Raw genomic sequence first — 25,748 nt, 5'->3', positions numbered from 1 at the left:
CATGTAGATAGAGAAGCATTCCCAGAGTGGGCACTTGGGAAAGCACAGCTGCAAAGCTTTCATGTGCTCTGGCACAGGGGCAGACCCACAGCGTGGCTGCAGCACTGGCACAAAAGGCAGGGTGAGGAGGTTGCTAACACTTATTTTCCACCCTTTTGAGCAAGGCAGATTCCGTCTGCTGGGAGTCATTAATCAATCAACCTGCCATTCCCATTGCTCTGGTCTGGGCAGCACCATCCTGAACCAGACACTGCAGAGCTTCTCAGAGCTAACAACAGAAACAGCTGGAGCTGGAGCAGCAGCTTCCAAGGACACTGTTCAGAAGGTACCAGAAAGATGTAAAGCATGTTTAGAGCTGTGATAAGATGAAAAATGAGATTCTGAGCATATAAACAAAGACAGACAACTTCAGGGAAAACAGAAAGATTTGTTTGAAGACAGGTCTTCTCTATGGAGAGGTTTGAAGACAATCTATATTTCAAGGGAAGAGGTTCCTGCAAAAACCTCTGGGAGATAATGGGCAAACAATATTTGCTGGGCTGTGTTTTCTAGATAACTTTTTTTCCTGGTAGACACTGACTCACTGAAATACAGTCAGTGTATATAGTCTCCTTTTACTAATTTTTTAACCAGATACTTCATGAAAAAATGAAATCAGTGACAATTGCATGGTGACTTAACCACCCCTATTATTTCTCGAAAGTCAGTTTCTCAGACAATGAAAAAAAAAAAACCCACAAAAACATAAACAAGAAAGAGAAAGAGAAAAATAAAGAAATTCCTATGGTCTGTTAGGGGCCAGAAAACATATGTTCAGATTTGTCAGGAAATTCCATCAGGGTTTTTCAGAGAGCTGCATGGGATTACATTCTCAAAAGGACTTAAAAGATTTAGGAGCAAGTCCCACTGTTAAAAGTGATTTAGACTAACGACCTTAAGCATTGTTGAATGCACTGCTTCATGCTCTGTCTTGTCCAGCCCAGTGAGGGGTGGGGTTCTTCCACAGCTCCTGACAGATCCAGGTGAAAGGGCTGAAATCCAGAAATCCTGTTTCTACAGCTTCAGGATGGAGGTGACTGGCCCCGAGCAGGAAGAGCAGAAGGGACAGGCACCTTTCCCAGGTCAGCATAGAGCATCGGTGGAGCAGGGCTGTCCTCCCAGGCTGGGCCGAGAAACTAGAGCAGCTCCCCTTCTGCGGCTCATGGCTCAGCTACAAAGCAGAACTTCAAGGGAACTGCACCTTCTGTGCTGCAAACCCTTTTAGCAGGGGCCATCTGTCACAGGTCACCAGATGCCCAGCCCCAGACACTCTCAAAGGCAGATGCGGGTGCCTTGATATCCCCACATCCCCTGCTCCTGCTACTGTCTGTGATTTCCTTCTTGTTCTAGTGAGAAGGGTTTTTTGCAGAGAGGCGAGGCACACAAAATACATTTGAAAGGAATTGAAAGTGTTTTATTCCACTTGCACTTTTACAACAGAAAAACTACTTTAAAAAATTCACACCTACCATGGTATGCTTGACCTAAATTCTTCAGTGCTGTTCCTTCATTTTGTGAGACTAGAAATAAGTCCTAAATGTGTAAAATTTTGAACATGAAACATGAACATTGATGAACCTGTTCATGAGCTGCAGTGTATGCTTTAAATTAAGTTGGCAGATTTTCTGGTGCTTTGTTTTTTATTGACAGTATATTACCATTCTGTGTCACGTAGGAATCTCTGAACTTTCACATGGAAGGGTGGAATAGGTAGCAGTGCAATTTTGGCCTAGTAGTTAAATTAGGTTGATGGTTTTGCTAAAATATTTTGCATTAAAGGAGCTTTTAATTTAGGGTTTCTATTAAACCATAATTTAAAAAAATGTAAATCAGTGATTGGATGCCCTCCAGCTCTCAGGTGCTAGATAAATCCAATACATTTGGTCTAAACAAACTCCAAACTCCTAATAATAGCCCTGTATTCAACCACAAATCAGGTGTCAAACTGGAGTGAATATACGGATGTAAACTGGTTGCTTTTTTCAGCATAGCTGAAGATGGTAGATAAAACCCAAGCCAAGCCATTCAGCACATGTACATGGCCCACAAGCAGGTTTTAGCAGCAAGTTCTACCTGCTCAAGCTTTTTGTTGGATCAAGACCTCACTTTTTACCCATCCAAAGCTCCATTTCAGTTAAGCGAAATGTTGTCTGAATTATGGGCTGAGTAAAAAATTAATATGGACCCTGACTTGTGGCCAGACATTGGTACCGTAATTTCTCTGCCGTTGAGATTCTGATCTGCTGTGCTGTCTGCTGTTTGAAGCTCATCTCACTACAAGCTTCTGAGGAAACAAATTTAGGCTCACAGGTACATTAATGAGAATGGCACCTGAGGTAAGTTTGGTTTCAGATGATGGAATAGCCCTGCCCCTCAGTTTGCTTACATTCACCAAACCTGGCACTGAAAATGGTCCAGAACTCAGGGGAAAGAGTGAAAGGTCTGGGCGACACCTTCTTTGTTCACTGCACACTTCTTTGTTCAGAAAGTCAGGTGAACCTTATTGCTTCTGAAAGTATGTTTTCTTTTTCCTGAGCTTCAAGTGGATGCCAGTTATGACAAAACCTGTCAGGGTTGCTGCTGTGCCAGAAACCAGGTAGGCAATTCCCAGGAATGGGTTACTTCCACCGCTCCACACCACAGTTGAAAGAATCACACGCTTCCTCCCCTTGAATCTGGTAACAGGGAAATCTGAAAGAAGGATGTTAAGATTTTGCTAACAAAGTGTACACTATTTCCAGGAGAAGAGAAAGTAGTGGTTAAATGCTCAAAAAGCTTTCCAAGGCATAAAGGGTTCTGAGGTCTGCATTTGCTGCCAAAACTACTTTAACTGATTGGTGATGTTTCTGCTATTCCGGATCCAAAAACTCAGCTGTTCTTGGGAGGTGGTTGGCAGCTGGTGGTAAGAAACCCAGTTGTTTTAGATACAGTCTTTGTGTGCATGTGGAAATACTTCCTTTTTAAAAACATTGTAAATTCCAGACTCATAATTTATAGGATTTCTACTGCATTAATTTGCTATGAAAGCTCAGTTGAAAATGGACCTTTTGGGAAGCTTATCACGATACTCCACATAGTCTCTGGGAGAGTAAATGCTCACTTCTAGCAAGTATGCTGTAGCCAGAAGGTTATAGGAGTTTACCTTTCATCTCTCCCATGGAAGCTTTCAGAACAGAACCATGGCAGAACATCTAAAACCACATCTCTATCAGCTGAGAAAGAAGAGAAGTTTCTGGTCACGTTGCCAGAACTCCTGCTGACAAAAGGAGCGCTTTAGTCAGCAGAGTTCCCACTGCTGGGCGTGAGGGGGCAGCTGCGCCGGCACAAAGGCTCCCGCCAGTCAGGACACGGCCCAAACCCCTCAGAGGCTCTGCTGACACAGGCGTGTTCCACACGGCTTCTCTGCCAGCTGCCCGCACAAATCCTGCCCACTCCCACCTCCCTGTAACTCCCCGGCAGGCGCAGGGGATCCGAAAGGATACTGTAGGAGATGCGGAAGGTGTAATTCCCTGAGGGCAGGCCCTGGGCAAAGTGCCGCACCCGCCTGACGCGCCGGTAGAGATTCCTGAACGTGGCGAAGGCCGACACTCGCATCCAGATAATGAAGTCGTCGTTCACAAAGCCATTGTTCCTCTCGTCTTCCTCGTCCAACAGATACACTGGTTTCTGCCAGTAAGGGGGTCTGGCTGTCCCTGGTCACAAAGAGACAGAGCAGGAATGTCACTGTCAGTAAAAGCAGTGATTGCTGAGATTCTGGGCCTCACACAACCAACACAGTGTACGAGCTGTGGAAGAGACATAAGACACTGTCCAAAATTATACACATGCCAGATAACAGCACTTCCAAGTACGTCCGCTCACCTCAAACATGAATGAACAGTTTAACACTTTAACCCAGGGGCTGCTGCACTTTAGAACCTTCAAGCACAGAAAAACAAAGTGACTTGCACAAGTGAAAATGCTGTTTACTCTGGATTCTCGTCTCTTCAGCAACAACATGTTCTCTATAATGAGGAGCTTGCCTTCATTTTTACACATTAATATATCCCTGTACAACCAGAAAGGCATCATTTTGCAGTCTAAAGGCACAGCCTATGACATTTAGAATCTGTCCCGGTTAATTATCTAACTCTTGCACTGCCTTGATCCACAACAGGCACCTTTTAGCCCCACGTCAATAGAGATTAACCATAACAAGGAAACAGCCCTAGGAAACAGGTCTGAAAGGTCCAGTGACAAAGGCAGCCTCTCATGTCTCACAACTGCCCAAGAATCTGCAAAGGCGTGAAGGAAAGATGAGACATGCAATTCTTCTTCACAGATGTTTTCAACAGGAAAAAAAAACCAACTGCATCCTTGCTTTCTCTGGACAGACTAAGCATTACAAGAAACTATGAAGAAGGGTGTTGATGTGGGCTAACCTCAGTCTTCCAAAACCATTTTCTTTCAATTTCTGTGGTCACCGATTAAAAAAGTAAAAAGGTGATACTTTGGCTAAATGTGCCTTCTGCTCTCAGTCACCCTCTAAAGCTGCTTCTTCAACTTGCTTTGGGAGATATTTCTCCCAAAGGTGCTTTTTTCTCAGAATGGGAGACATATGAAGGGGGAGATAGAGAAGCCACTGAAAAATAAGGCCCACCAGCAGAACCATTCTTACCTGCAAACGCAGAAGAAAGATTGTATGACTCAGGATTGCGAAATTTCACATTTTTATCTGTCCACCAACTGTTTCCAGTCTTCAGCAGTGGCACTTGAATCACAGATGAGTTATGACTGTAAAAAAGATCAATAGTATCTGCAGGGAATACAATAAGCAACATCTGTGAGTCAAAGACAGTCATTCTAATTGCCAGCATGACTAACAAGAAAATGTCACATTGAAACAGCTTTCAAGTGGATAGAAAACCTGAACATCCTGGGAAAGGTTTCATCATGTGTATGGAGCACTGCACATTTCACAAAAGGAATTCAGGTACCAGAGTCTTAGAACTTCTGACGTTTTAAAGCCTGAACATTTCCTACCAATGCCTGTGTATGCTCTGCACGTTCCTCATGTCCATCAACTCCTTGGGATGTACTTCTTTGCAAATCACTTTTTGAGCTCTCTACCTAGTTACAGAAGTTACTGTCCTAGTTAGTTTCCCCTAGAATTCCTTTGACAGTTGTTCCAAAACTTTGCTATAGATGATATGTTTTCTTTGCTATATATGATGTGGGACTAGGGTAGAGGTAAAAGCACAATCAGAGGAATCCAGTCCTTCAGAGAATATTTTGCTTTAGTTTTATGCCAATTAGAGCTTGCTTACCAACTTGGACAGAAACACCTTCTACAATCAAAAACCATTTAGTTAAAATTGTGCCTAACCATGCCATGCAGTTTCAGTGTGTGAACAGCACTTGTTTTTATCCATTATTATTTTCCTAGATAGATTGGTTTAACATTAGGCCAAAACATTATAGGACACATTACCAGCTCTGTAAACCCCCAGGCAGCCAATGGGATGGTGGGCAGGGGCAATCAGACGATACAAATGGGGAGGGGTTGCCTTTTAGGAGACATGAAAAGCACAACCCAGCTGGGTAAGCATCAATGGAAGCAAACTTTTTTTGTTTCTTCGTACAAAGCCTGTGTTCACGCAGCTCCTTAAAGCTCAGACACACTCTTGTGGGGAAGTGATCCTTCTGTGGCCCGCCACATCCCCGGCTATTTGTGAATTGCAATGCTCTGAGCTCTGCCGGCTCAGTTGCTTGTCTTGACTCTCCCTCACATGCTCCAGAACAGCGTGGGCTGCACACAGCTGGGCTCTGCTGGCCTAGGTCTGCGCCCAACCCAGTAAATCACACCTGCAGGGCAGCAGGTGGGCAAGCAGGCAGATGAAAATCAAATGGATCTAGAAATTATAGAATGCAACTGGCTGTCACAAATCCCCTGGTGTGGGTGGCACAGCTGCTTGGAAAGAGCTGCTGTCTTCTTAAAGCCTGCTGCATGGAACAGCTTAAAAAAAGAGTAGGAGCAGGGAATGGTAGAAATTGGAAGACAAAAAAGATGGGGTAGTGAAGAAAAGTCTGGACAGGTTTTTTTTGTTGCTTTTTCTTCCAAAGATACATTCTGAAATCACCCAAGTGTACTCATAAGCAGATTATGCCCACTAGATTACTACCAAGATCAAATCCAGGATCCAATTAAGACTACGTATGCTTCTGGCATTCTAAGAACAAAAATGAAACCACGTCGATCCAAAGACCCAAACTAATGTGGAGAACATGGAGAATCTCTCCTTCTCAAGCACATAATTGTGGGAAGGTGGAATCTGGGCTCTTGCATCACTGTACAAGAATGTGCTTTTCAGCAAGGAAGTACATTAAATCTGTTGTTTCCTCATTCCTTAATTCAAAAGGGCCTAAATTCCTCACCCCTGCTGTACACTCACATGGAAGAGGGCCTTAGAAAATGAGAAATCTCCCTCAGCTTCCAAACAAGGGCCAAGGTCCTAAACAGTAGGAAGCAGAGCCTCACGTTCACCAGAGCAGCATCACCAAACAAAGCCTTCTGTGTCAGAAAGAAGAGGCCTTGCAATACAGGTCTCCCCTGGGCTGGATAAGGGAATAGCTCCAAGAGGGAATGAGTAAGGGGCAGAGGGAGGTGTCCACGTACCATTGAACATGCTGTTGGCAATGGCCCCGCATGGCGCCATCGGGGTTCCGTTCCTGTAGGTGCTGAAGGGCGCACAGTAGCTCCTCTGGATCTGCATCAAGGGCACACAACAATCAGGCAGAGACCCACGGCTTGGTTTTAATTTGCTGGTGTCCTCCCATGCCCTCTTCTGAAAAGCCACTGAACAATTAAGTCCCCGGTACCTTTTGATCACATTAGAGAGACATCCAAATGAAGAGGTCTGTAGTTCAGGGACACCCTCCATATCTAGTACAGAAACTTAAAGTCTTCACCAAATTTTGCTGCCTACTTGCAAGACTCCAGACTACAAAAACAGGTTTGGGGATCAGCTACTGTAAAATGGCTACAACTGAAAATGTTCCAGTGAAGCCTTGGCTTATCCTAGAACATCTTATTTTTCCTTCTTTCTAATTCTGACCTGGGCCGCATTAGTGCTGGAGAACAGCAGATGTAGTTGGCCACATTACTGCAATTCAACAAGGGCAAATCTTGATATATGAAGATACCGAATGAAAAACAGAAGTCCACCTCAGCTTTATCACATCTTTCCGATCCCATTTTAAAAGAACTATAAACCTTGAGGTTTCAACACAGAAACATTTTCAAGTAATTCCAATGAGGTGTGTATCTGGTCAGCACAAAAGCCAAAAGCAGCTGCATCTGCATGCAAACAAACAAGCTGACAGGACACCTGGAGAGCTGTACGACGCATTTTATAGAAATGAGGAACATGTCCGGAGATTGTAAGAGGCATTTTATAGCAACAACAGATTATCATGGCACAACCATCATATATACTGAAAGGACATGTGGACTATGTGTATATTAAGAAATGCTACTTTTAAGCCAAAGAAAATACGCTTTTGATTTGTAAGCAAAAGAACCTAAATGCCATGATTGCATTCTCCAGTTTCCTTATGCAGGTCTGCTGCAGGTGATGCTGCCTACTCCCTCTTTAGACCTCTAAATTGCATACTTAGAATACTACATGATCAGTTATTTCAGCACAAACCTTTTCCTGCTCCTTGCCTGCTTCCAAAGCCAGATGGCAAAACTAAAGACAGGATAACTTAATTCCCTAGCCCTACAATAAAATCACAGCTTAAAACACTTCTGGCTAAAAAGACTGACAACACAAGAAGGAAAAGCTTTCTGTATATTTATTTGAAAAAGACAGTGTATTGTTAACCAGCACTACAAGGTGCAGCTTTGAGAACTGCAACACTGGACTGACATCTTTTATTCCCCTCCTCCCCCCCAACCTTCCTCTTTTATTAACTCATTAGACATAATGGCCCTAACAAGCATAAAAGCCGGGACCAAACACTGAAAATCTGTACTTTATTATTCCCTAGAGCCACCTAAACACACTTATGGTTCTGCCTAGTTAGCTTTCCATATGGCCAAAGGCGCACCTGCCAGAAGTGCTGCTGAACTCACAACACAAAAAGAAAACTCACGTTTACATTTCGGCCCAACAGTTGTGCGTCACTTCTTGACATCACGTATCGACGGTGGTTTTGAAAGAAGTTCTGCAGACCATAGTACATAAAAACATCACCCTAGAATCCAAGGATAAATCCCTTCAATAAGGAGAGTTCATGAAGGCAGTGAGAAAAATCCTATTACTTGCTAAAAAAGAGGGGAAGAGAGTACAGACATTAAAATGTCCATAACTGTACCCTAAGCAATACAGCAGTTATGGGCTAGAATCTAATCTTTACCCTAACTGTAAATTTTTATGTTTTGGCACAAAATAAAACATGATTTAAATTACCAAACAAAATGGAAAATAAAAATGCCTGATAATTATTTCACTCAAGATGGCATGGCTGGCCATAAACTTGCAATGACTGTGAATCATATTGTGGAGACCGACACTGATTTTCCATTAAAGAAGGTGCACAAAACCCTTCACATTAAAAGGAGAATTCTAGGCAGGCAAATCACACATGAAAGGTAATTATGTGACTATAAAAAACCCATTACTCAGTTAAATTGACTTCTCATCTCAAACATCACTGCAATCTGAAGAATTACAAAGTATTTTAACAGCCTCGTCAATACTGAAGAATCCTAAAGTGACTTTAAATTGCACTGTAATTTTAAGGGATCATTTATTCAGTGTAAGATCTCTTTGGCAGAACATGAAGCATTTTAACAGTCTCGACAACATGACCTGGTAGTTTAAGGCAGGAAACGAAGGATACTTTTTCCAAAAGAAACTTCAGAATCACACTGCTAGACTTGAATTATTTCAAGGACCTGGGGGATTAACAGCACAAGCCTTGTAAAAATGACTACAGGGGTCTACTTATGTAAAGTGGTCAGGGCTTCAGATTTCCTTCTCACTTGAGAGCTTAGCAGGGCAGCAACAACCAGCCCCAGGCCAAGGGCAAGGCTTTGCCACTGACTCAGAGAGCGATACAGAGAGAGGTCACCTCCACAATCAAACAGCATTTCCTCCACCCCTTTCTTCTCCTTGAACATCTCACAGACAAGGAGCCTGGTCTTGGTTATAAATACCAAAACGAACAACAAAGGCAAAAGTGGAAAATTTTGAGCATCACATGTTCTGAAAAAGTACAAAACAAATTCAGTCAGGAGCTCTACAAAACAGAATTACTGTCATTTATCATTAGGGATATAAGTAACAGGTGGTACCAACTTGAGTTGGTTTTTCGCACCCACTTACCAATATAGCTTCCTTTAGCGTGAAATTAACAGAACAGAGGCATTCCTTGTTCCAGTTTGAGGAATTTTCACGGAGCTTTGAACAATCTGAGCATTTATCTGAATAATCTATCTGTCAGAGAAATGAACAGGCAAATATATTGTAATAAAGGACATGCTCATAGGAAAGGGTTAGTGTTTTAGGTCTAAGGCTTCTCAGAGCTGTTCTCTTCTAAGTGACTCTGGACTGCCAAAACCATTGTTGAAAAGGAAGAGGCAGAGTGAGGACTTGGCCTTGATGAACATCCACAAAATTTATCCCTAGTTTAAAGCTGGTTTAGAGCCTTTTGATGACTGTTGTAGAACTTTCCCATCTGCTCCTTGGCAAAGGAGTGCCGAGTGAAGAACACTCCTGCACCCTGGGCTGGCTGACCAAGGAACGCTTGAGAAATCCCCACATGCATCATGGCCCACCCCTGCTGAACAGCCTGGGTGTAGTGCTGAGTGTTGGCTCCAAACAGGAGTCTATTCACAACACCACAGGTCTGAATAACCTTTTCTGCAGAAGGGATTTAAACATTAGGGCTCCCTGTATTTCAAGATTTTGTCCCAGAAAACATGTATGTTATCATATTGTCAAACAATTTCTGAGGGATTTGCTTATTTCCCTTCAAAACCCCAGAAAATAATGACAACATTTTGGTATTAGCAGCCAGTGGCAGTAATTGTCACACATATTTCAGACATTACCACACAGTTAATCACCCAGTGCTCTGATTTTATTGATGACCGACTGCCTCTGAAAATTTTCATAGGAATACCAGCTGCTGGACACATGTCGAAGGCATGAAGCCATTGCTATCATCTTTATTCAGAAGCAAAAACTCAAAGCCTTTTCCCTCCAAGCCTGGTCTGGTTTCTTTACAGAATATCAAAGAACACCACTCCCAAACCAACCTGTATTTCTCTGACGCTGTTTGCAGACAGGACAAGGCAGACTCCCACAGTGAGGCAGAATGCCCCTGTCAGAAAGAAGCTGGAGAGCACAGATGCAATGGTGAGCTGGGGCTTCCAAGCTGGCAGCCTCTGCTGTTTGAATGCAGTGTTATCTGGACATCTGGAAGGTTGGGCTTCTCCTTCTCTGGGAAGAAAATTTGTCTTGTTTTTCATTTTCTTCTCGATGAGAGAAAGGAATAATATCCTTGTGCTGGAGACTGTTTCAGCGGAGATACTGTCTTTATTGTTGGGAGACTGTATTGTTTGTTCAAACTTGCATTATGGTGAGGAATTACTTATTAACTAGATCTCTTTCTTCCTCCTTTTCTGCATTTGTGCCTGGATCCCCATGATCACCTTGTACCAATCAAGTGATTGTGTACTTTGATCAGGGTATCCAGTTCATTCCTCCTGGAAAAGCTTATACATTTTTCCTGCTCCACAGCTCACTAGGATTTGTTATGTCTTATTCATTTGCAGGGATACTGCCAACTATACTGGAATTTCTGTGTAATTTCAGATGCATTATTTCTTCTCCTTTCACTTCCATACCTGCCCAGCTAACAAGCATGGCATACAATGAAAGGAGTTCTACTCCAGTTGCACTGGATTCCACTGGGGAGGACTGCAGGTGCTGAGACAGCACTGGACAGAGAACATTGCTTTGGAAGACCAAACCAATTTTCTTAACCTATTACATTCACTGCTATTGACTGAGATGCAATTAAAGGTTGTAAAAAGGTTGTGTGTTCTTTATTATAGAAGGACTACTCATTTTTAAAATACCCAATTTGGATCAATCAGTACCCAAGATCCTCATCTCTATTCATCTCGTTCTCTGAAAAAGAATCCATCAATTCCCTACTATCCACAATGACAAAAGAATCACCCAGAGATCGCCTCATTTTAATTTAAATGGACAAACATAAGAATACTTTTTGCACACTTCAACAGTTTAACCAAAATAAAACCTCAGTATAATATACAGATAATTTATCCTTTGAAAGCAAAAAGCAGCATTTGGCCAGCTCTAGAACAGATAGGTGAAAAATACCTTTTTAACATGTTACTGAAGTTCATACAACTTTTTCACAGACCCCCCAAGGGCAAAAATTAGATTACCACTCTCATGAGAGAAATATGTGTCTCATTTGGGACAGCACAGGGAGGGAACAGAAAACTGAGCTGTGCAAAGACTTTCACCCATGTTTGCTCATCTTCAAAGTTTTACTAGTGACAGATAGTAGTAAATCTAGCAGGTGGAAGCAGTGTAACTCTGATTTCAGTATGACATTGTTCGTGAAATGAAAATAATACTAGAACTACAAACAAAACTTCTGGCTTTTTATTAAAAGAGAACTCAGAAAATGTTGCAATGTGCCTTCTGTATTGAGCCCTCTGAAAAGTCAAAATTCAATTGCAGGCAGGATACAGTAAAATGGAGCTGCAAATTACTTCCTTGTTGGTAAACTCATTAAAAGAGTCCCAGTTTCACAGATCCATCTCTGCACAGCTTTATAATACTCTTCTCCAGTAGGTCAATTGTTTCTTTCTTTATCTGAAGAAAACAAAAATCAAAGAAAGAATAAGAAGTTAATGATAATGATACCATTATTTATTTACTCAGGCACCTTACTATAGGACTAGGAATTAAAGAAGAGATTCCTATACAATGTTCTCTAGAATGTTTCCATTTTTTAAAACACCCATCACTTGCCCTGCACCCCTGAAGTCCCATTTCACAGGGCTACAGAAAGGTTGTCAGTGGCAGAGTTGATAAAGCACACCACAGCCAAAGGCCCATCCTGGGCTACAGAATCCCTACAGGACTTTGCAGAGTAACCATTGGCATAAAGCAGATCAAGGGCAGTGCAAGAGGCACAGCCCTGTCTGTGCCTGAGACACCTGAATGAAAGTGAGCATGAAGGTCAGGTCTGCCTGTGCTGCATACCAGGTACTTTGGTTTATGACACTGATATGGCTGTAGCTTATGGTTTATCTAAAGATAACACAAATGTATTACAGAGCAAATATTGACTACGTATTTCAGAGGGAACACAGGATTCTTTATCATCATAGTCCAGAGTTTCCTTATAGCTCCCTCTTATCATTTATTAATAACTTGTTTGCAGGTTTTCTCTCAGGATTATATCCTCCTGTGCCTCCACTTTGCAGAGGAATAAAAGATGTAAGAAAGCCCAGCCAGCCTCAATTTAAGACTGGATGTGCTACACAAGGTAAAAATAGTTGTATTCCTCTATCACAAGTCCATTTCTCACAAACCTTTTATTTTCATGAAGTCTGAAACTTAAACTTAGCATATTTTCTGAAGCAAATTTACTGAAGGCTTGGTGTATGCTTGCAAACAATACAATATTGGGGTTTGTTGAAAAAAACTTCACTTGGATCATAGGAACAAGTAATGTGAGGAGTTGAGACTGCTCTGTATTGCCTTCAATCTCTATACAAAAAGCTTTCAAAGCAGGAAGCTTGTCCTTTGGTCAGATCAAAAAGTATGCAATCCATTTTTATTTACACCTTTATGCTTTACTTCAGTTCCAGTGTGCCAAGACAAAGTCTCATAAACTCATTCACTCCTCCTGTGGTTTCTTTGGGAGCTTTCATCTCCTTCTCTCTCCACTGTTTGGGATGAGTGAAGGGGGAGACACCGAAACAGAGAACGAAAAAATCCAAAAGCATTAACTAATGAGAAGCTGAGGCAGCTGACAGAGCAGTGGATCAGGGCACCATCCATTGTGTGGACATGATGGGATACAGAACAACCACATGGGAAGATCCACGTGTTTTTAAATTCATATATTTATTAGAATATACCACTGTGTACAGAATTCTCCACTGAACATCGGGTGACTACAAAAACAGCAAGTACAATGGACATGAGCTTCCAGCTGTTCTTGTTTTCTGGTGCAAACACAATGAAGTCTAGCAATGTTGCACCTTAAGTATGCAAAGAAATTATTGAGGTTTGCACTGAAAATAGGCCAGTATGCTGAGTTTCTAATTTGAAGTGTACAATTTTGCCTCCATAACTAACACAGATGAAAGAAATTAGTGCATCAAACAGCCAATTCTCTAAATTGTCTTTGGTACTGTACTTCCTCTCTCTGAGAAAACTTATTACTATTCATAGCATGTATTTGACATTTTTCTATATAATTAGAAAAGTTGACTAAGACTGTATTCCATATTTGAAGCCCACAAGTTGCTAGAACATCCCATTGGTTTACATGTGGTGTTAAGATGCCTTATCACCAAAACATTTTTGGGTGCCTTTTGCTGTTGACATTCCTTATACATAACTTTAAGGAATCTGTCTGATGTCTGTAGTGGGAGAAATACCTGCAAACTACTCCACTTATAAAGCCCAAGATGTCAAGTCCCTTTCTTTATGATGTGTTACCTTCAACTTCTCCAGTTTGAAGACTTTTCTGTAATTACATATTCACTGTTCTGTAATCACACATAAATATCTTCTGCTTATCCTAACACAACATATGATGGTGTAGTGTTTTTACCTACCTGGATTTAACTTGAACTAAGCTTTAACTTTTTATGCTAAGATAGCCTTAGGATTTTGCCTTGATAAAATAGACTTGGAGTCACAACTTTTGGCCTATATTTCTAGACAGACACAGAGAACTGCTATGATGCTGCCTACAGTGAAATGAAAACTATAGCTGAGGTTTGCAATAGCCCAAAAAGAAATATTGGCAACATAATCTTGGAGGTGGATCACATTGGCATATTGGCAACATTTTTTGGAAGTGGATCACCTATGTTCTACTTTATGGATATTGACTTCAGATGACTTAAAAAAACCATCCCACTGCCATCAACACCTTTTTTACTGCCTGTGATTTTGTACTTGACTGACTGTGATTTCATGTTTTCTGTTATTTAAAAAACTTACAGGTAAGTGCAAGCACCATACAAAAAAAAAGTCTCATGTATTAACCACAAGAGGGAGCCTCCTTGCCTCCAAAAAACTGAAGGCAAGTTTTTTGCTACTTCATTTCTTCAGTGTATTTTTGTTTTGTTTTGTGTATGTGAGGCTGTAAAATGCAGCACATTCAAATACTTAGACAAGTACATAGTTGGATTAATGGAAATCCATAGATGCATTTTCACTTGTCAAACAGCTTAATGTCTATATGCAAAAGAAGTCCTTTTCCCTGGAAATTCCTTCTAAATGACTTGCTCTAAATGTACAAAACCTGAAGGCACTGTGCAGGAGACTGGGAGCTTTCTAACAAGCACTAGTGGAGGAAACTGCCTCCTCATCTGGGTAGAAATAGGTGATGCCCCACAACATCCTGTAAACATGGCTTGTTACAGCAAGAAATATAAAAGCTGGATTACAGAACTGGAAGGAACTGGGAATTATCTTGGAGTGTACAAATGATGGATGGCTCTAAGTTGTTTGTACCCTACTTCTTGTCAAAAAAAAAAACAAAAAAAGAAAAAAAAAAGACTATAAAGAAAAGAAAAAAAATAAGAAAACTGTCCGGAGATTAACTCATACAATGTTACCTTACTCTCAGCTGGAGAAACATAGATGTTTGGCCATAGTTTTGTTTGGTTTTTGAGGAAACTCTTCATTGAATCACAGAAAATGCTGAGTTGGAAGGGACCCACAAGGATCAAATCCAAATCCTGGCCCTGCACAGGACACCCCAAGAATCACACCCTGTGCCTGACAACATTGTCCAATCACTTCTTGAACTTGTCAGGCTTGGTGCTGTGACCACTTCCCTGGGGAGCCTGTTCCAGGGCCAAACCACCTTCTTGGGGTAGAACCTTCTCCTGATATGTAACCTAAACCTCCCCTGACACAGCCTCAGGCTGTTCCCTCAGATCCTGTCACTGGTCAGCACAGAGAAGAGATCAGTGCCTGCCCGTCCTCTTCCCCTCACGAGGAAGCTGTAACTGCAGTGAGGTCTGTCCTCAGTCTCCTCTTCTCCAGGCTGAACAGACCCAGTGCCCTCAGCTCCTTCTCATGCAGCTTCCCCTCAAGGCCCTACACCACCTTCATTTACCCACCCCCGGAAGCTCTCTAACAGCTTTATATCCTTCTTACATTGTGGCACCCCAAATTGCCCCCAGCACTCGAGGTGAGGCCACCCCAGCTCAGAGCAGAGCAGGACAATCCCCTCCCCTGCCTGGCTGTGATGCTGTGCCTGATGCCCCCCAGGACAGGGTTGGCCCTCCTGGCTCCACGGCACTGCTGGCTCAGGTTCAGCTTTCCATCGACCAGGACCCCCAGGTCCCTTTCCATCGTGCTGCTTTCCAACATCTCATTCCCCAGTCTGTCTGTGCATCCAGTGTTGCCCATCCCAGGTGCAGAATCCAGCACTTCCCTTTGTTAAATTTCACAGTCAGTAAAGCCCATCTCTCTCATTTGCTGAGGTCTAGGACTCTGTAGAAAGTCCTCCTACTGAGGGAACTCCCTGGGGACAGGGAGAACATCCATCAAGCATAAACAGGGGAAAACTCACATCACAACCGTAGAAGTCACAGATGTGACTTGCAACAGTAAGGGAAAAAATTCTTTTTTAGATGATTTTGAGACCTGAGAGTAAAGACTTCTCAGTCACTGTGAACTTCTTTGTGTTCCTTTACCACTGAAGACAGTTTTACAGAAAGAAAACTTTAGTAACCAAGACCTGAGAACTACCAACAAAAGTAATGAATACACAGAATATAACACATACAGGTGCTTATACAATACCTCAGGGATGTCCATCATTCTCCTTAGTTTCTGATCTCTCCAGTTCCAATCCAGAATCATATATTTTGTGGAGTTCAAGCACAGGGCATCTAAAAAGGCAACATTAATTTCACAATCAAGATAATATGACATATGCTTATAAAAATGATTTTTGGCTTTTACATCTTTTTCTGCCTGTTTCCAAGGGAACTAATCTTTGAACACTTAAGTACTACATTTGCTGGTTAGAAAACTAATGCACTGACACTGCAAACTCCCTTAGCCACATAATCCCATGCCTTTTTGGAAAACAAGCACGAAAGCAGAACTACTGTTGCCAGACTTGTCGAGAGCTTAACATCCTGCCAGAAAGTAATTCCTCAAGCCTCCTCTTGATGAAACCAGAGGAGCTGCATTTCCACAGCTGATGTCACTGGTAAGTTACAAGGACCCTAACCTGAAAATTGATGGTAACAGGAACACACAGTGTTCAGCAACTTACAGGACAGGGTGCTATGTGAATACGAGTCAGGTCAGGCATGCTGCTGAAGAATTCCTTTATCCTTCAAATAAATGGTGGTGAAAAAAAAAAGACCCTTTCTGAACTTGCTTTTCAGACATTCTCCTATTTTTTCCCTGGTCTTCTACATGATACCCACGATTTTTTCCCATCCGTTTTGATTTCTCTCCCTTCTCTAAGTGACCTGGCACTGCAACACTAAACTGTCAAAAAAGAACTAGAGCTTGGGATAAATTTTAACGCTTCCAGGGATGGGGCAGCCACAGCTTCTCTGGGCAACCTGTTCCAGTGCCTCACTACTCTCATGGCAATGTGCTGATATGCTGAGCACTAACATTCAATGTTGGTGGAGGCAACAAAATGACGTTACTCCTGCACTCTTTTGGAAGGTGCAGTAGAGTCCCAAACCACCACCAGTCCCTGACCAAGAGACCACAGTCAGAGCAAGACAGTGTCTTGCATGAGAGGAATGGAAAGAACTGCCTTATCATCTTGTCATTTTGTTGTTGCTTTTTCTTTGTGTACATACTGTCGACCGAGTAAGTAAAAGACTCCCAATTTGGGAAGAGAAAAGGAGATCTGTTTAGAATAATTAATTTTATTACAGGCAAATGAGAAAAAGGATCAAATCAGCAAGCAGATCTTTCACCCACTCCTCACAAAAGTTTACACTGAGCTCAGAGTGACACGATACAGTGACTTCTGCCACTATTTCCTTTTGATCCACTTGCAGTGTTTGGTTTCCTGGAGCTTTAAATCTCACACTATGGTTTTGTAATCACTTTCAAGTCAGCATAAATCAGTGTTCCAGCCAAAAGAGGAAGTCCCCCACCTCTGCCTGCTCATTACCTGATTTTGTGTGCACACTGGTTTTGGTTTAATTGGGGTCACTTCACTGAGCTGCCAGACTCCTGGGCTTGCACAGGGAGCAGGAAGGGGGAATAAGCATGGACTGGTGGGTGAGAGGAAGCATTACTGTACCCTTCTCTGCTAATACTGGCTTGCGCCAGCTTAAAGTGATCATAAAACAAAGTATAAGAACCTTGAACTTGTTTTCACTGACATAGCACAAGTGAAGAAACAGAACCATAGAGTTTAGTACCCAAATCTACATGTTCATGTCAACCTAAAAAATCCAGTTAAGTTTCAATTCTCATGAGACCAAATATAAAATAATTAGGGAAGGAACCCTCCTCGTTCTCCTACCTTGCTCCACTAGTGCCTTTACTCTCCCAGGAGTTCCAACCCCAATGTGGAACACGCCTTTCTCCAACATATTTATTTGTTCCTTTATCTAATTTGAAGAGAGAAAGAAAAATCACAGTAAACCCATAATTGTTTTAAAATTTCTTCTTAAGGAGTTGGAAATACATTCAAGATCTCACTGTATTTCTTTCTAGAACACCATCAAGTAACAAATGATATTTGTCTTTCAAATTGTCAGATGATTATATCTGGAAGAAAGTTAAAAAAATGTAACAAGCCAGCTGGGCATCACACTTCTCTAGAAGTTCAATCTTTTTTAACTTTAAAAATCTGCTATTACACCAACTATTTTTGGAGGTGAGAACAGCAAGATTCCTTCAGCATTTAAACAAATTCTCTGGAATTCTGAAAAACTTGAATTAACTCTGAAGTCCTTCAAGATGAAAATACTGGAAAAAGGTGAAATAAAGCAAATAACATGTGCGTGTTTGACAGCATTTATATCAAAGGCCAAGTGTCCACTCACTACTCCCAACACCCCCATAAGGTGTGCTTTTTAACAGGTATGGATACTGGGGATCCAGGCACTCAGTTTTCAGAATCCAAATGTGGGTGTTGGTACAGTTTGCTTCCACAGACCTGGGTGTGTGAGCCTTCTGGCAACTGAATGAACACTCGATGGGAATGTGGAAAAGTGAGACTCAGCAGGTGCACAAACATCTACATTCTGCACAGGGTTGCGCCAGGGCTACTGGAGATGGTGCTTAGTGAAATTCCTCACACTGCAGCAATGGGTTACCAAAGGAAACACTACCTAATGGAAGGAACTTCCTATGAACACTGTATGAAAGGCACTACTGTCAAAGGATTTAAATTTGAAAATGGTATCACACTATTTAGCTGTTTACTTGCTCTATTAAAATTCCCTACCTTTATGTGCTTTGCAAACAACTTGAGGACTCTGCAATCTCCTTTAAAGGCTGTCATTGACCTAGCAATAAACAAACAAAAAAAAAGAACAATGAAATACAAGAAGCAGGGCTGGGCTTAAGACCACACATGAGGAAAGAAAAACTAACTGGCATTTCTCAATATGTTTGAGACACACACAGTCCTTCAGTGAACCCTGGTTGTACTCTGAACACTGTGCACATTCTTGTTTGCTACTCACCAACAGAGATCAACAACAGGACAGACACAATGGAAGCTATCAGTAGGGGGCAATATTGTTTAGATAGCTTTTCAGATAATATTTATCAGATAACATTATGGCCTGTGCTTTCACAGCTAGCTTAGTTCCAAACTGGTTAATCACCAAATCCTAATTAAAAAATAATTCAGTTACTGAGATAAAGGCATTAATGAATATGTGTCTGTGTGCACAAAAGGAAGGATCTTTGTATGGACAAACCCACATTTTACAGTCTTCCTGCAGCACGGCTGCTGGGAAAACCTAGGCTGCCACTGTCTTTACTGCAGACATTGTCTAAATTCCAATTAACCAAACTCATCTGTTAGAAACCTTAACTTGTTTTTCTGACACTCCGTTTTTGCACAGTAACAATTTTAGGTTCTGTATTCATCAAACAGGAGACAACATAGTATTTGTTGAATGTCATTTAAGACAGCTTGCTCTGCATGCTTCTTGCAGTGCACCAAATTTCTAATTTGCCAAGCTAAAGGATTATCTACATCTAAAGCACTTAAGCAAGCCTTAGGTGCTAGTTACTGCCTGCATGACTGGCACTTATCTGCCTTACCTATGCTCATATCTGTGTCATGGAATCAAACTTCCCAGCTCTCCATCTCGTTTTGTACTGACAGATAATCACAGGAAGTAGGGTCAAGACACAGAAGACAACCATGAAATTTGTGAGGTATACATTAATTCGTCAAAGTCATCAAAACTTCTGGCATGAGAAGTGGGAGACTGAAGAAGGGGAAAAAACAGGGACAGGGCACTGAAAATTGTCATCTCTGCCCAGCAGTTCTGCCAGCCTGAGCCAGCTGAGAACACTGACACTGACCTGGAGGCACTCAGGCCATGACTTTTAGTGGTAGATCATGGTGCTTTATGGGCTTACTCAGTTCCTGAGTTTAACTTTTTCCAAGTTTCCCCTAATTTGGTTACAGTTTACTTCTGGCTTTTAACAGAAGTAACACTTCCCAGGCAACTGAAGTAGCGAGCATTACTTCAGTCCAAACCTGAACACCACACTCCCAGAGTTTAAAGAAGGCAGGGATATTGCATCAGTTTGAGTCAGTGAATTTGCTGGCTAGCAGAGGACAGTGTCCCAGTTTTGCCTTTTGGCCTGTGGTTCCAAGACAGAACTCTTGACTGACTGCCAACCCCAACACAGCATTTGTTACTGACATACTTGATGAGCTCCAAGGAGCGAAGGGCAGAGCTGCAAAGGACCAGCATCACCACTGACTTCTTCTCCTTGTGGGTCCTCCGGAGCTTCGCCCACTTAGGACAGACTGCAATGGAAAAGCCCTTGTACCCACACAGAGTACTACATGCCACAATTTTAAATTACTAGAGTACATGATGAATGGTAGCCAGCAGCAAGAACACACATGCTGACTCCTTTGAGGACTTTGGCAACACTTTTGCATTTAGTCATGGCTGAGAAAATGGAAAATGTAATGCCCAAAATAAATAAAATACAGAAATATCACATAACTGAACAAACTAGATAAGCAGTAATAATCAACGGTTTTTAAGGTGATGAGCCCATTGTCTTCATTTGCCACATATAGCAATTTGTATCAGAAAAAATCAACTGCAAAGAAACATTTACCAGACCAGAAGTTCTGTACAAATATACAAGAGAATAAAAATTCTCTTGGTTCATGTCAGCAGGCAGCTGCAGGACTTTTATTGTAAGATAATGCATACACCTACTCATGAAGCCCCAATAAATTACTGATAAATAATCCCTTACAATTAAAAGAAAGCCCAGAACCTTTTTGATATCAAAACCAAGTGATGAAGTAAAAACGAACCAGAAAAGCAAGCCCTGTCATAAAAAAGAATTTAAAACTTTAAAGGGATTAATATTTCATAATAAACAATATTTGTACCTACATATAAAAATGCAATAATATTGCCTTAACAATATTTTTCATACAACTTTTCATCTCATCCAGACCAACATTTAAACTCACTTTCCTTCAGGTATGAAGAAAAACTGTGGGTAAGATCATTGGCTGGCAAAAAACAGGAATCTGAAAACATAAAGGAAAAAATATTTTTGTTGATGTATTTTGACAGCGAAGGGAGAATACATGTTTGCAGCATAACCACTAGTTATATTGATGAAATCCCAACTTCATAAATCCATCTCAATAAATTACCATTTCTGAAACAAAAATTAATGTAGAAGAAACTTTATATGGATTAAATCAATGAAGGTAACATCTCTGAATTGCAATTTCTTTTTTTCTCCCAGCCCGAAACCTGGAATACAGGGCTGCTGTACAGGTATGATCACATGCTTTAAAGAAAGCTTTCACATGTCTTCGCCACAACGAATCAAAGCCTCTGCCAAAAGTCGTACACTCCTAGACTGTTCCTCCAATGTATCTATGATGAAATATGTTTGTACATCCTCCAAATAATTCATACCATGTGAATGCAAGAATCTACCAATACTTTACTTGTCAGTAAGTCCGTTCACCTTCTGGCCTTTCTTATTGTGGTAATCTACCTAAGGATATCGGCCCTAACAGCAACACTTTCACTACATTTCAGTGCCTTTCTCTTCCTCCATTTCCTGTTGACTTCCTTTTCTCTGGTCACTACGTTAACTGGGAAGTCTTTTAAAAGCACTCTGTGGCAGACCTGCCATTTAACTTCATATAACGGCAATGAAGATCCTAGCAGGTTCTTTGGAAGGTTATTTCTCATGTCCGTACAGAAAATCAAAGTCTTAAAAAGGTGATTAAAATTCCATGGTCTGAAAACTTGCCACTGTTGTTAGGGGCTCTTTGCCTGATGGAACAATATGTTTCTGCAGAGCATTAACAATTCTGTCTTTGAAGACTTACATATTTGTCATGATCTTGCAGGAAGCACAGCCCCTCAGGGTGGCCATGGGTGTTTGCTAATACATTTTCTAAACTAAGGAGGTTTCTTCAACGACATTATTCATGTTCACATGAACAGTGCACCGTGCTAATGCTGAGAGCATCAGTCCAAGATCTTCACTGGAACAGACAGTGTGACAAACCTGGTTTGTAGTTAATGCCTGACTGAAGTCCTGTCTTGCTAAAAACTTTTATTTTGCACTGATTCCTATTAAATCCCGAGATTGACATTTACTGGGACTTGAGCTTCAAAGGAAATGAATATGTAAAACTGAAGGATCAGCAGCTGATTTACTTTAAAAATCATGTTTAAAAGATGCACTTGATGCTGGTGGAGCGGGCAGGGGCTGATTTTCTGAATACATGGTGTCAATAATGACCGGCAGTTCAAGAGGTCCTTTCTGAAGACACAGCTTCAGTCACTGACTCTTCACCAACTGTCCAGCAACACTGCAGTATTTACAACAGTTTTAAATAGAAGTTTCAGGAAGGGGGAAGAAACACACAGCCCCAGACTGCAGCAAGAGACCATGCTGACTTTCTGACCAACCCTGACCTTCTGCGCTCTGTCAGTGAACAGGAGCACACAACTCCAAAGTAGCTGCTTGTTATTTACTCAGTGCTTTGACGTGAATGACTTGACAGCTGTACAAGTTTGTAAACTCCTTGGCACTCTAAGCCTTCAACTCCCAGCAAAAAAATTAAGGAAAAAATATCTCCATCCAACACATATGGAAAATGGGTCACTTCAGTAGCCCAAAGGGCTCTTTTAATAAGAAAGAAACCAAACCAATTTATTATTTCCTGAAAACCTCATATGCCAAAAAATACTTAACACAAGCTTTTCAAAGAAATCTATATGGGACTTCTCCAGGTTTTCTTGATCCAGTAACAAAGCTGAGACTGCCCCACAGAAATAAAGAAGGGTCCACCTAGAACCATGGGGATTAAGGAGGAGCACATTTACCTAGAGACAGGCTTATGCATTAAAAAAGAAAAAGCACTGCTGGACTAGAAGGCTTCTACATTGGGTATAGGTCACTGACAGTTCAAGAAGTCCCAAAGGTGAGTGCAGTTTTGTTATCAGGCTGCAGCTCTTCATGAGCCCTACCAAGAAATAATGGGCAGTGTCTCTGTCTGCACAGGAGAGGCAGAGAAGTTCAATGTTGCCATCATCTCCAATGCAACCTGCAATTGACAGCTCTGTCCTGCTTTTTGCCTTTTCTATCTGGCTTTTTACTGGAGGCAGAATATAGGGAACAAAGAGGGTCCTCAGGGGTAAAACTTGTTCACTTCACACATGGACCAAAATTACCCCCTCAATCCATGGCACTTCCTGAAAAAACACTGCATTCAAAATCTCATACCCATATGAAAATGATGCCTCATTTTTTCTTTGTCTGTTTCTGTCAGTCCCTTATTATGCATCTGGATTGACTCAGATAATCCCAGGAACAAAACACATCTCTCATAGCATCTTGAGAGCTACTATTAGGAATCATAAAATTTCTATCAGAAAAGTGAGCTCCAGAAATTAATACTTTACAATAAAAAGAGACACTTAAACAATGTTTCATTTCAATTACTCCACAAAATCCACATTTATTCCAAAGAAACTAACATTGAAACTTAAACAACAAATTAATATACCATAAAAAAGAAATTTAAGAAAATATTTTCATTAAAAAGTACAGCTCAAGACCTGCCCCAAATATCTTCTTTCTTCTGCAGAAAAATAAGTTAATAGTATCATGAAAGAAACATTATTTATCTATTAAATATAGGGTAAGTTACCTGACAGCTGTAATTCCTCTAGTTCAATCACAGAACGGTTTTCACCAAAATGTTGAGTAAGCAGGTTTTGTAGATCTTCAGGGACACCAGGTTTTGGAGCAGATTTTTGCAGAACATCAGAAATCTTCTTCTGTAAATTCCAAGTCAAATGGGTTAATATGGTATTTCTATATAGCCCTAACAACACTGTAAATAAATGTTCCTCCATATCTTTATACAGTTTTATCAGTTTAATTATGGCTTAATTGGAAAAACACAGTGGGACAAGATTCCCTTTGTCTTTAGAGGGAATGCAGACTTCAGATGCAAGCTGAGAAATTTGGACAAGATGATCTGTGAGCCTGAACATGAAAAATCTTGTGCACTCACCTGAAATGCTGCTGTAACAAAAACATAACTGAGAGATGTTTTTTGAGTTTTCCTATTGCTATACTTTAGTATCAGTTTGAAAATTCAGGCTTTTATTCATAATTTGTTTTAGTTTATTATTCTTAGGGCATAACAACAGGAATCAAGTGATAATACATGATGTGGTTATATTTTGATTTAAACAGGATAATCTATCTATCTATCTGTATTTGGAAGGGAAGATGGTTAAGTATCTATATATCTATCTATATTTTAAAGGAAAGATGGTTAGCTATGTTCACAGAATACCATGCCAAGGTGATGAAAATAAGTAAAAACAACAAAACCGGAGGTCAAGCAGCAAGAATTCACAGCTGCTTTGTTCTCCCACACTGTAATTTTTTTAAAAAAATGACTAACTTTTAGATACTAAACATGAGTTCATAATGATTGTGTTTTACACCTTAGGAATGTTACCAAGTAACAGGTCTGAATTCTCACTGAAGTGAAAGGATTGCTGTATTTTTTGTCATACTTAAATGGAACATGTGGGAAGTATAGCCCAAGGTTCCCATTGACCCATCTGTCAGCATTTAAGAAAAGCAAATTTTAAGTATTTAAGAAAACAGCAAATTTGCAAGGATGGAGGCAGTCTGGAGAGAATGACAAGAATGTGATGCCTCTCTAGTTCTTGCTGAGATGTGTTTAGTTTTTGAAAGGGCAGCTTAAGGTTTCTCAGCTGTGTAAGCTAAACTGAACTCATCATCAAGGGGACACATGGTAGCATAAGTCCAGAAGTGAAAAGGAGCAGAAGGATGTGGTTAGGAGGGAGCATAGGGATCTGTATTTTTGAGGCAAAGCGGGATTTCACAGAGAGGAGGTGGGTCTGGAAGAATTTTTGGCAGCTGTGGAGGGACGATGGCTACCTTCAGTTTGGTAGGCTAAGATTCAGGACAGCAAAGATCAGTGGAAATTTTGAAGAGAGGTATGGCAGGAATTCTAATGTTGGGGACAGCCCTTCTTCCATTTATTCTTTCCCTCACTCCATCTCAGCACCCACTCCCTCCTCTCTTCCATTCCCCACCACTCTATCTCTCCCTCTTGCCCAGTAAAGCCCAGATACTCCAATAACAGCAGCATGAGGGCCAGAAAGCTGAACAGGGAAGAACCATCTGGGGGCTGCCAGAACAGCAAAGGCAAGGCAAGCACTGCCTCTCCCAGCCATGGCCACTTTGGCACTGCCCATTTCACCCTTGCTAAAAGCCACCTGTGGATTTGCAGGACCCCAGCTGAACCTTTGACAGTGGGGGACATGGAGATGAAGTGGTTTTGCTTTCCTCTCAGTTCAGCTTTGGCCTGGTGCAAAGCCCTCTTCAGACCTTGGAAGACTTCGCAGAGGACATCTGGCTGTTCTGCAGGTTTCTGCAGTGCTTGAATCTGTACCATTCCTTCCCAAGATTCCCCTTCACTTACCACTGTTGTATTTTTCTGCCATGGAACAAGTGTCTTCCCAAAGCATGACCAGAGGCTGTGAGCAGCACAGCCAACCTCTGTGTGAGTCCCAGAACCAAACCTCTGCATTGTTCTTCCCAACAACCCCAAATGCTTTTCCCCTCACAAGCTGCCTCTGGAATGACCCACATTTGGAAACCTGTGATTTACCAGACAGCAAGACA

At 41.4% G+C, this 25,748-nt stretch overlaps 2 protein-coding genes across 9 annotated transcripts in view; both read right to left on the bottom strand.

The window, feature by feature from the left end:
* Positions 1 to 1,463: 1,463 nt before the first annotated feature.
* On the bottom strand, positions 1,464 to 10,558 carry LOC136285836 (cell cycle control protein 50C-like). Its single transcript, XM_066177349.1, has 7 exons — positions 10,346 to 10,558; positions 9,411 to 9,521; positions 8,176 to 8,277; positions 6,695 to 6,785; positions 4,697 to 4,834; positions 3,522 to 3,731; positions 1,464 to 2,730 (listed from the first exon to the last, which is right to left on the bottom strand). Exons 1-7 carry the CDS (start codon positions 10,556 to 10,558, stop codon positions 2,540 to 2,542), a joined length of 1,056 nt encoding a protein of 351 aa, XP_066033446.1. The 3' UTR covers positions 1,464 to 2,539.
* A 1,149-nt stretch (positions 10,559 to 11,707) lies between these two features.
* Positions 11,708 to 25,748, bottom strand: part of CMSS1 (cms1 ribosomal small subunit homolog) — a 221,130-nt gene continuing 207,089 nt past the window's right edge. For all 8 annotated transcript variants that reach the window (XM_066175200.1, XM_066175203.1, XM_066175205.1 and 5 more), the window contains 7 exons: positions 23,725 to 23,854; positions 21,010 to 21,069; positions 20,217 to 20,319; positions 18,769 to 18,829; positions 17,839 to 17,926; positions 16,134 to 16,222; positions 11,708 to 11,942 (listed from right to left, as the gene is read on the bottom strand). In XM_066175200.1, the coding sequence (XP_066031297.1) occupies positions 11,859 to 11,942; positions 16,134 to 16,222; positions 17,839 to 17,926; positions 18,769 to 18,829; positions 20,217 to 20,319; positions 21,010 to 21,069; positions 23,725 to 23,854 (615 nt within the window). In that variant the 3' untranslated portion in view covers positions 11,708 to 11,858. The remainder of the gene's footprint in view (positions 11,943 to 16,133; positions 16,223 to 17,838; positions 17,927 to 18,768; positions 18,830 to 20,216; positions 20,320 to 21,009; positions 21,070 to 23,724; positions 23,855 to 25,748) is intronic.

This window comes from Chamaea fasciata, unplaced genomic scaffold (genome assembly GCF_029207755.1).
Source record: "Chamaea fasciata isolate MVZ Bird 193981 ecotype frontalis unplaced genomic scaffold, bChaFas1.0.hap1 SCAF_2, whole genome shotgun sequence".
Lineage (NCBI taxonomy): Eukaryota > Metazoa > Chordata > Aves > Passeriformes > Sylviidae > Chamaea > Chamaea fasciata.
The sequence above is the reverse complement of the archived record's forward strand: the minus strand, read 5'-3'. Positions and strand labels throughout refer to the sequence as shown.

What these genes read in the sequence shown, in the direction of transcription:
- LOC136285836 (XM_066177349.1), bottom strand. Translation starts at nt 10,558, where the DNA reads ATGAAAAACAAGACAAATTTTCTTCCCAGAGAAGGAGAAGCCCAACCT. An exon ending in TGTTGGGCCGAAATGTAAAC is followed by an intron (nt 6,786 to 8,175) that starts GTGAGTTTTCTT and finishes CCCTTGATGCAG; the next exon opens with ATCCAGAGGAGCTACTGTGC. An exon ending in TCTTTCTTCTGCGTTTGCAG is followed by an intron (nt 3,732 to 4,696) that starts GTAAGAATGGTT and finishes CTTTGTGACCAG; the next exon opens with GGACAGCCAGACCCCCTTAC.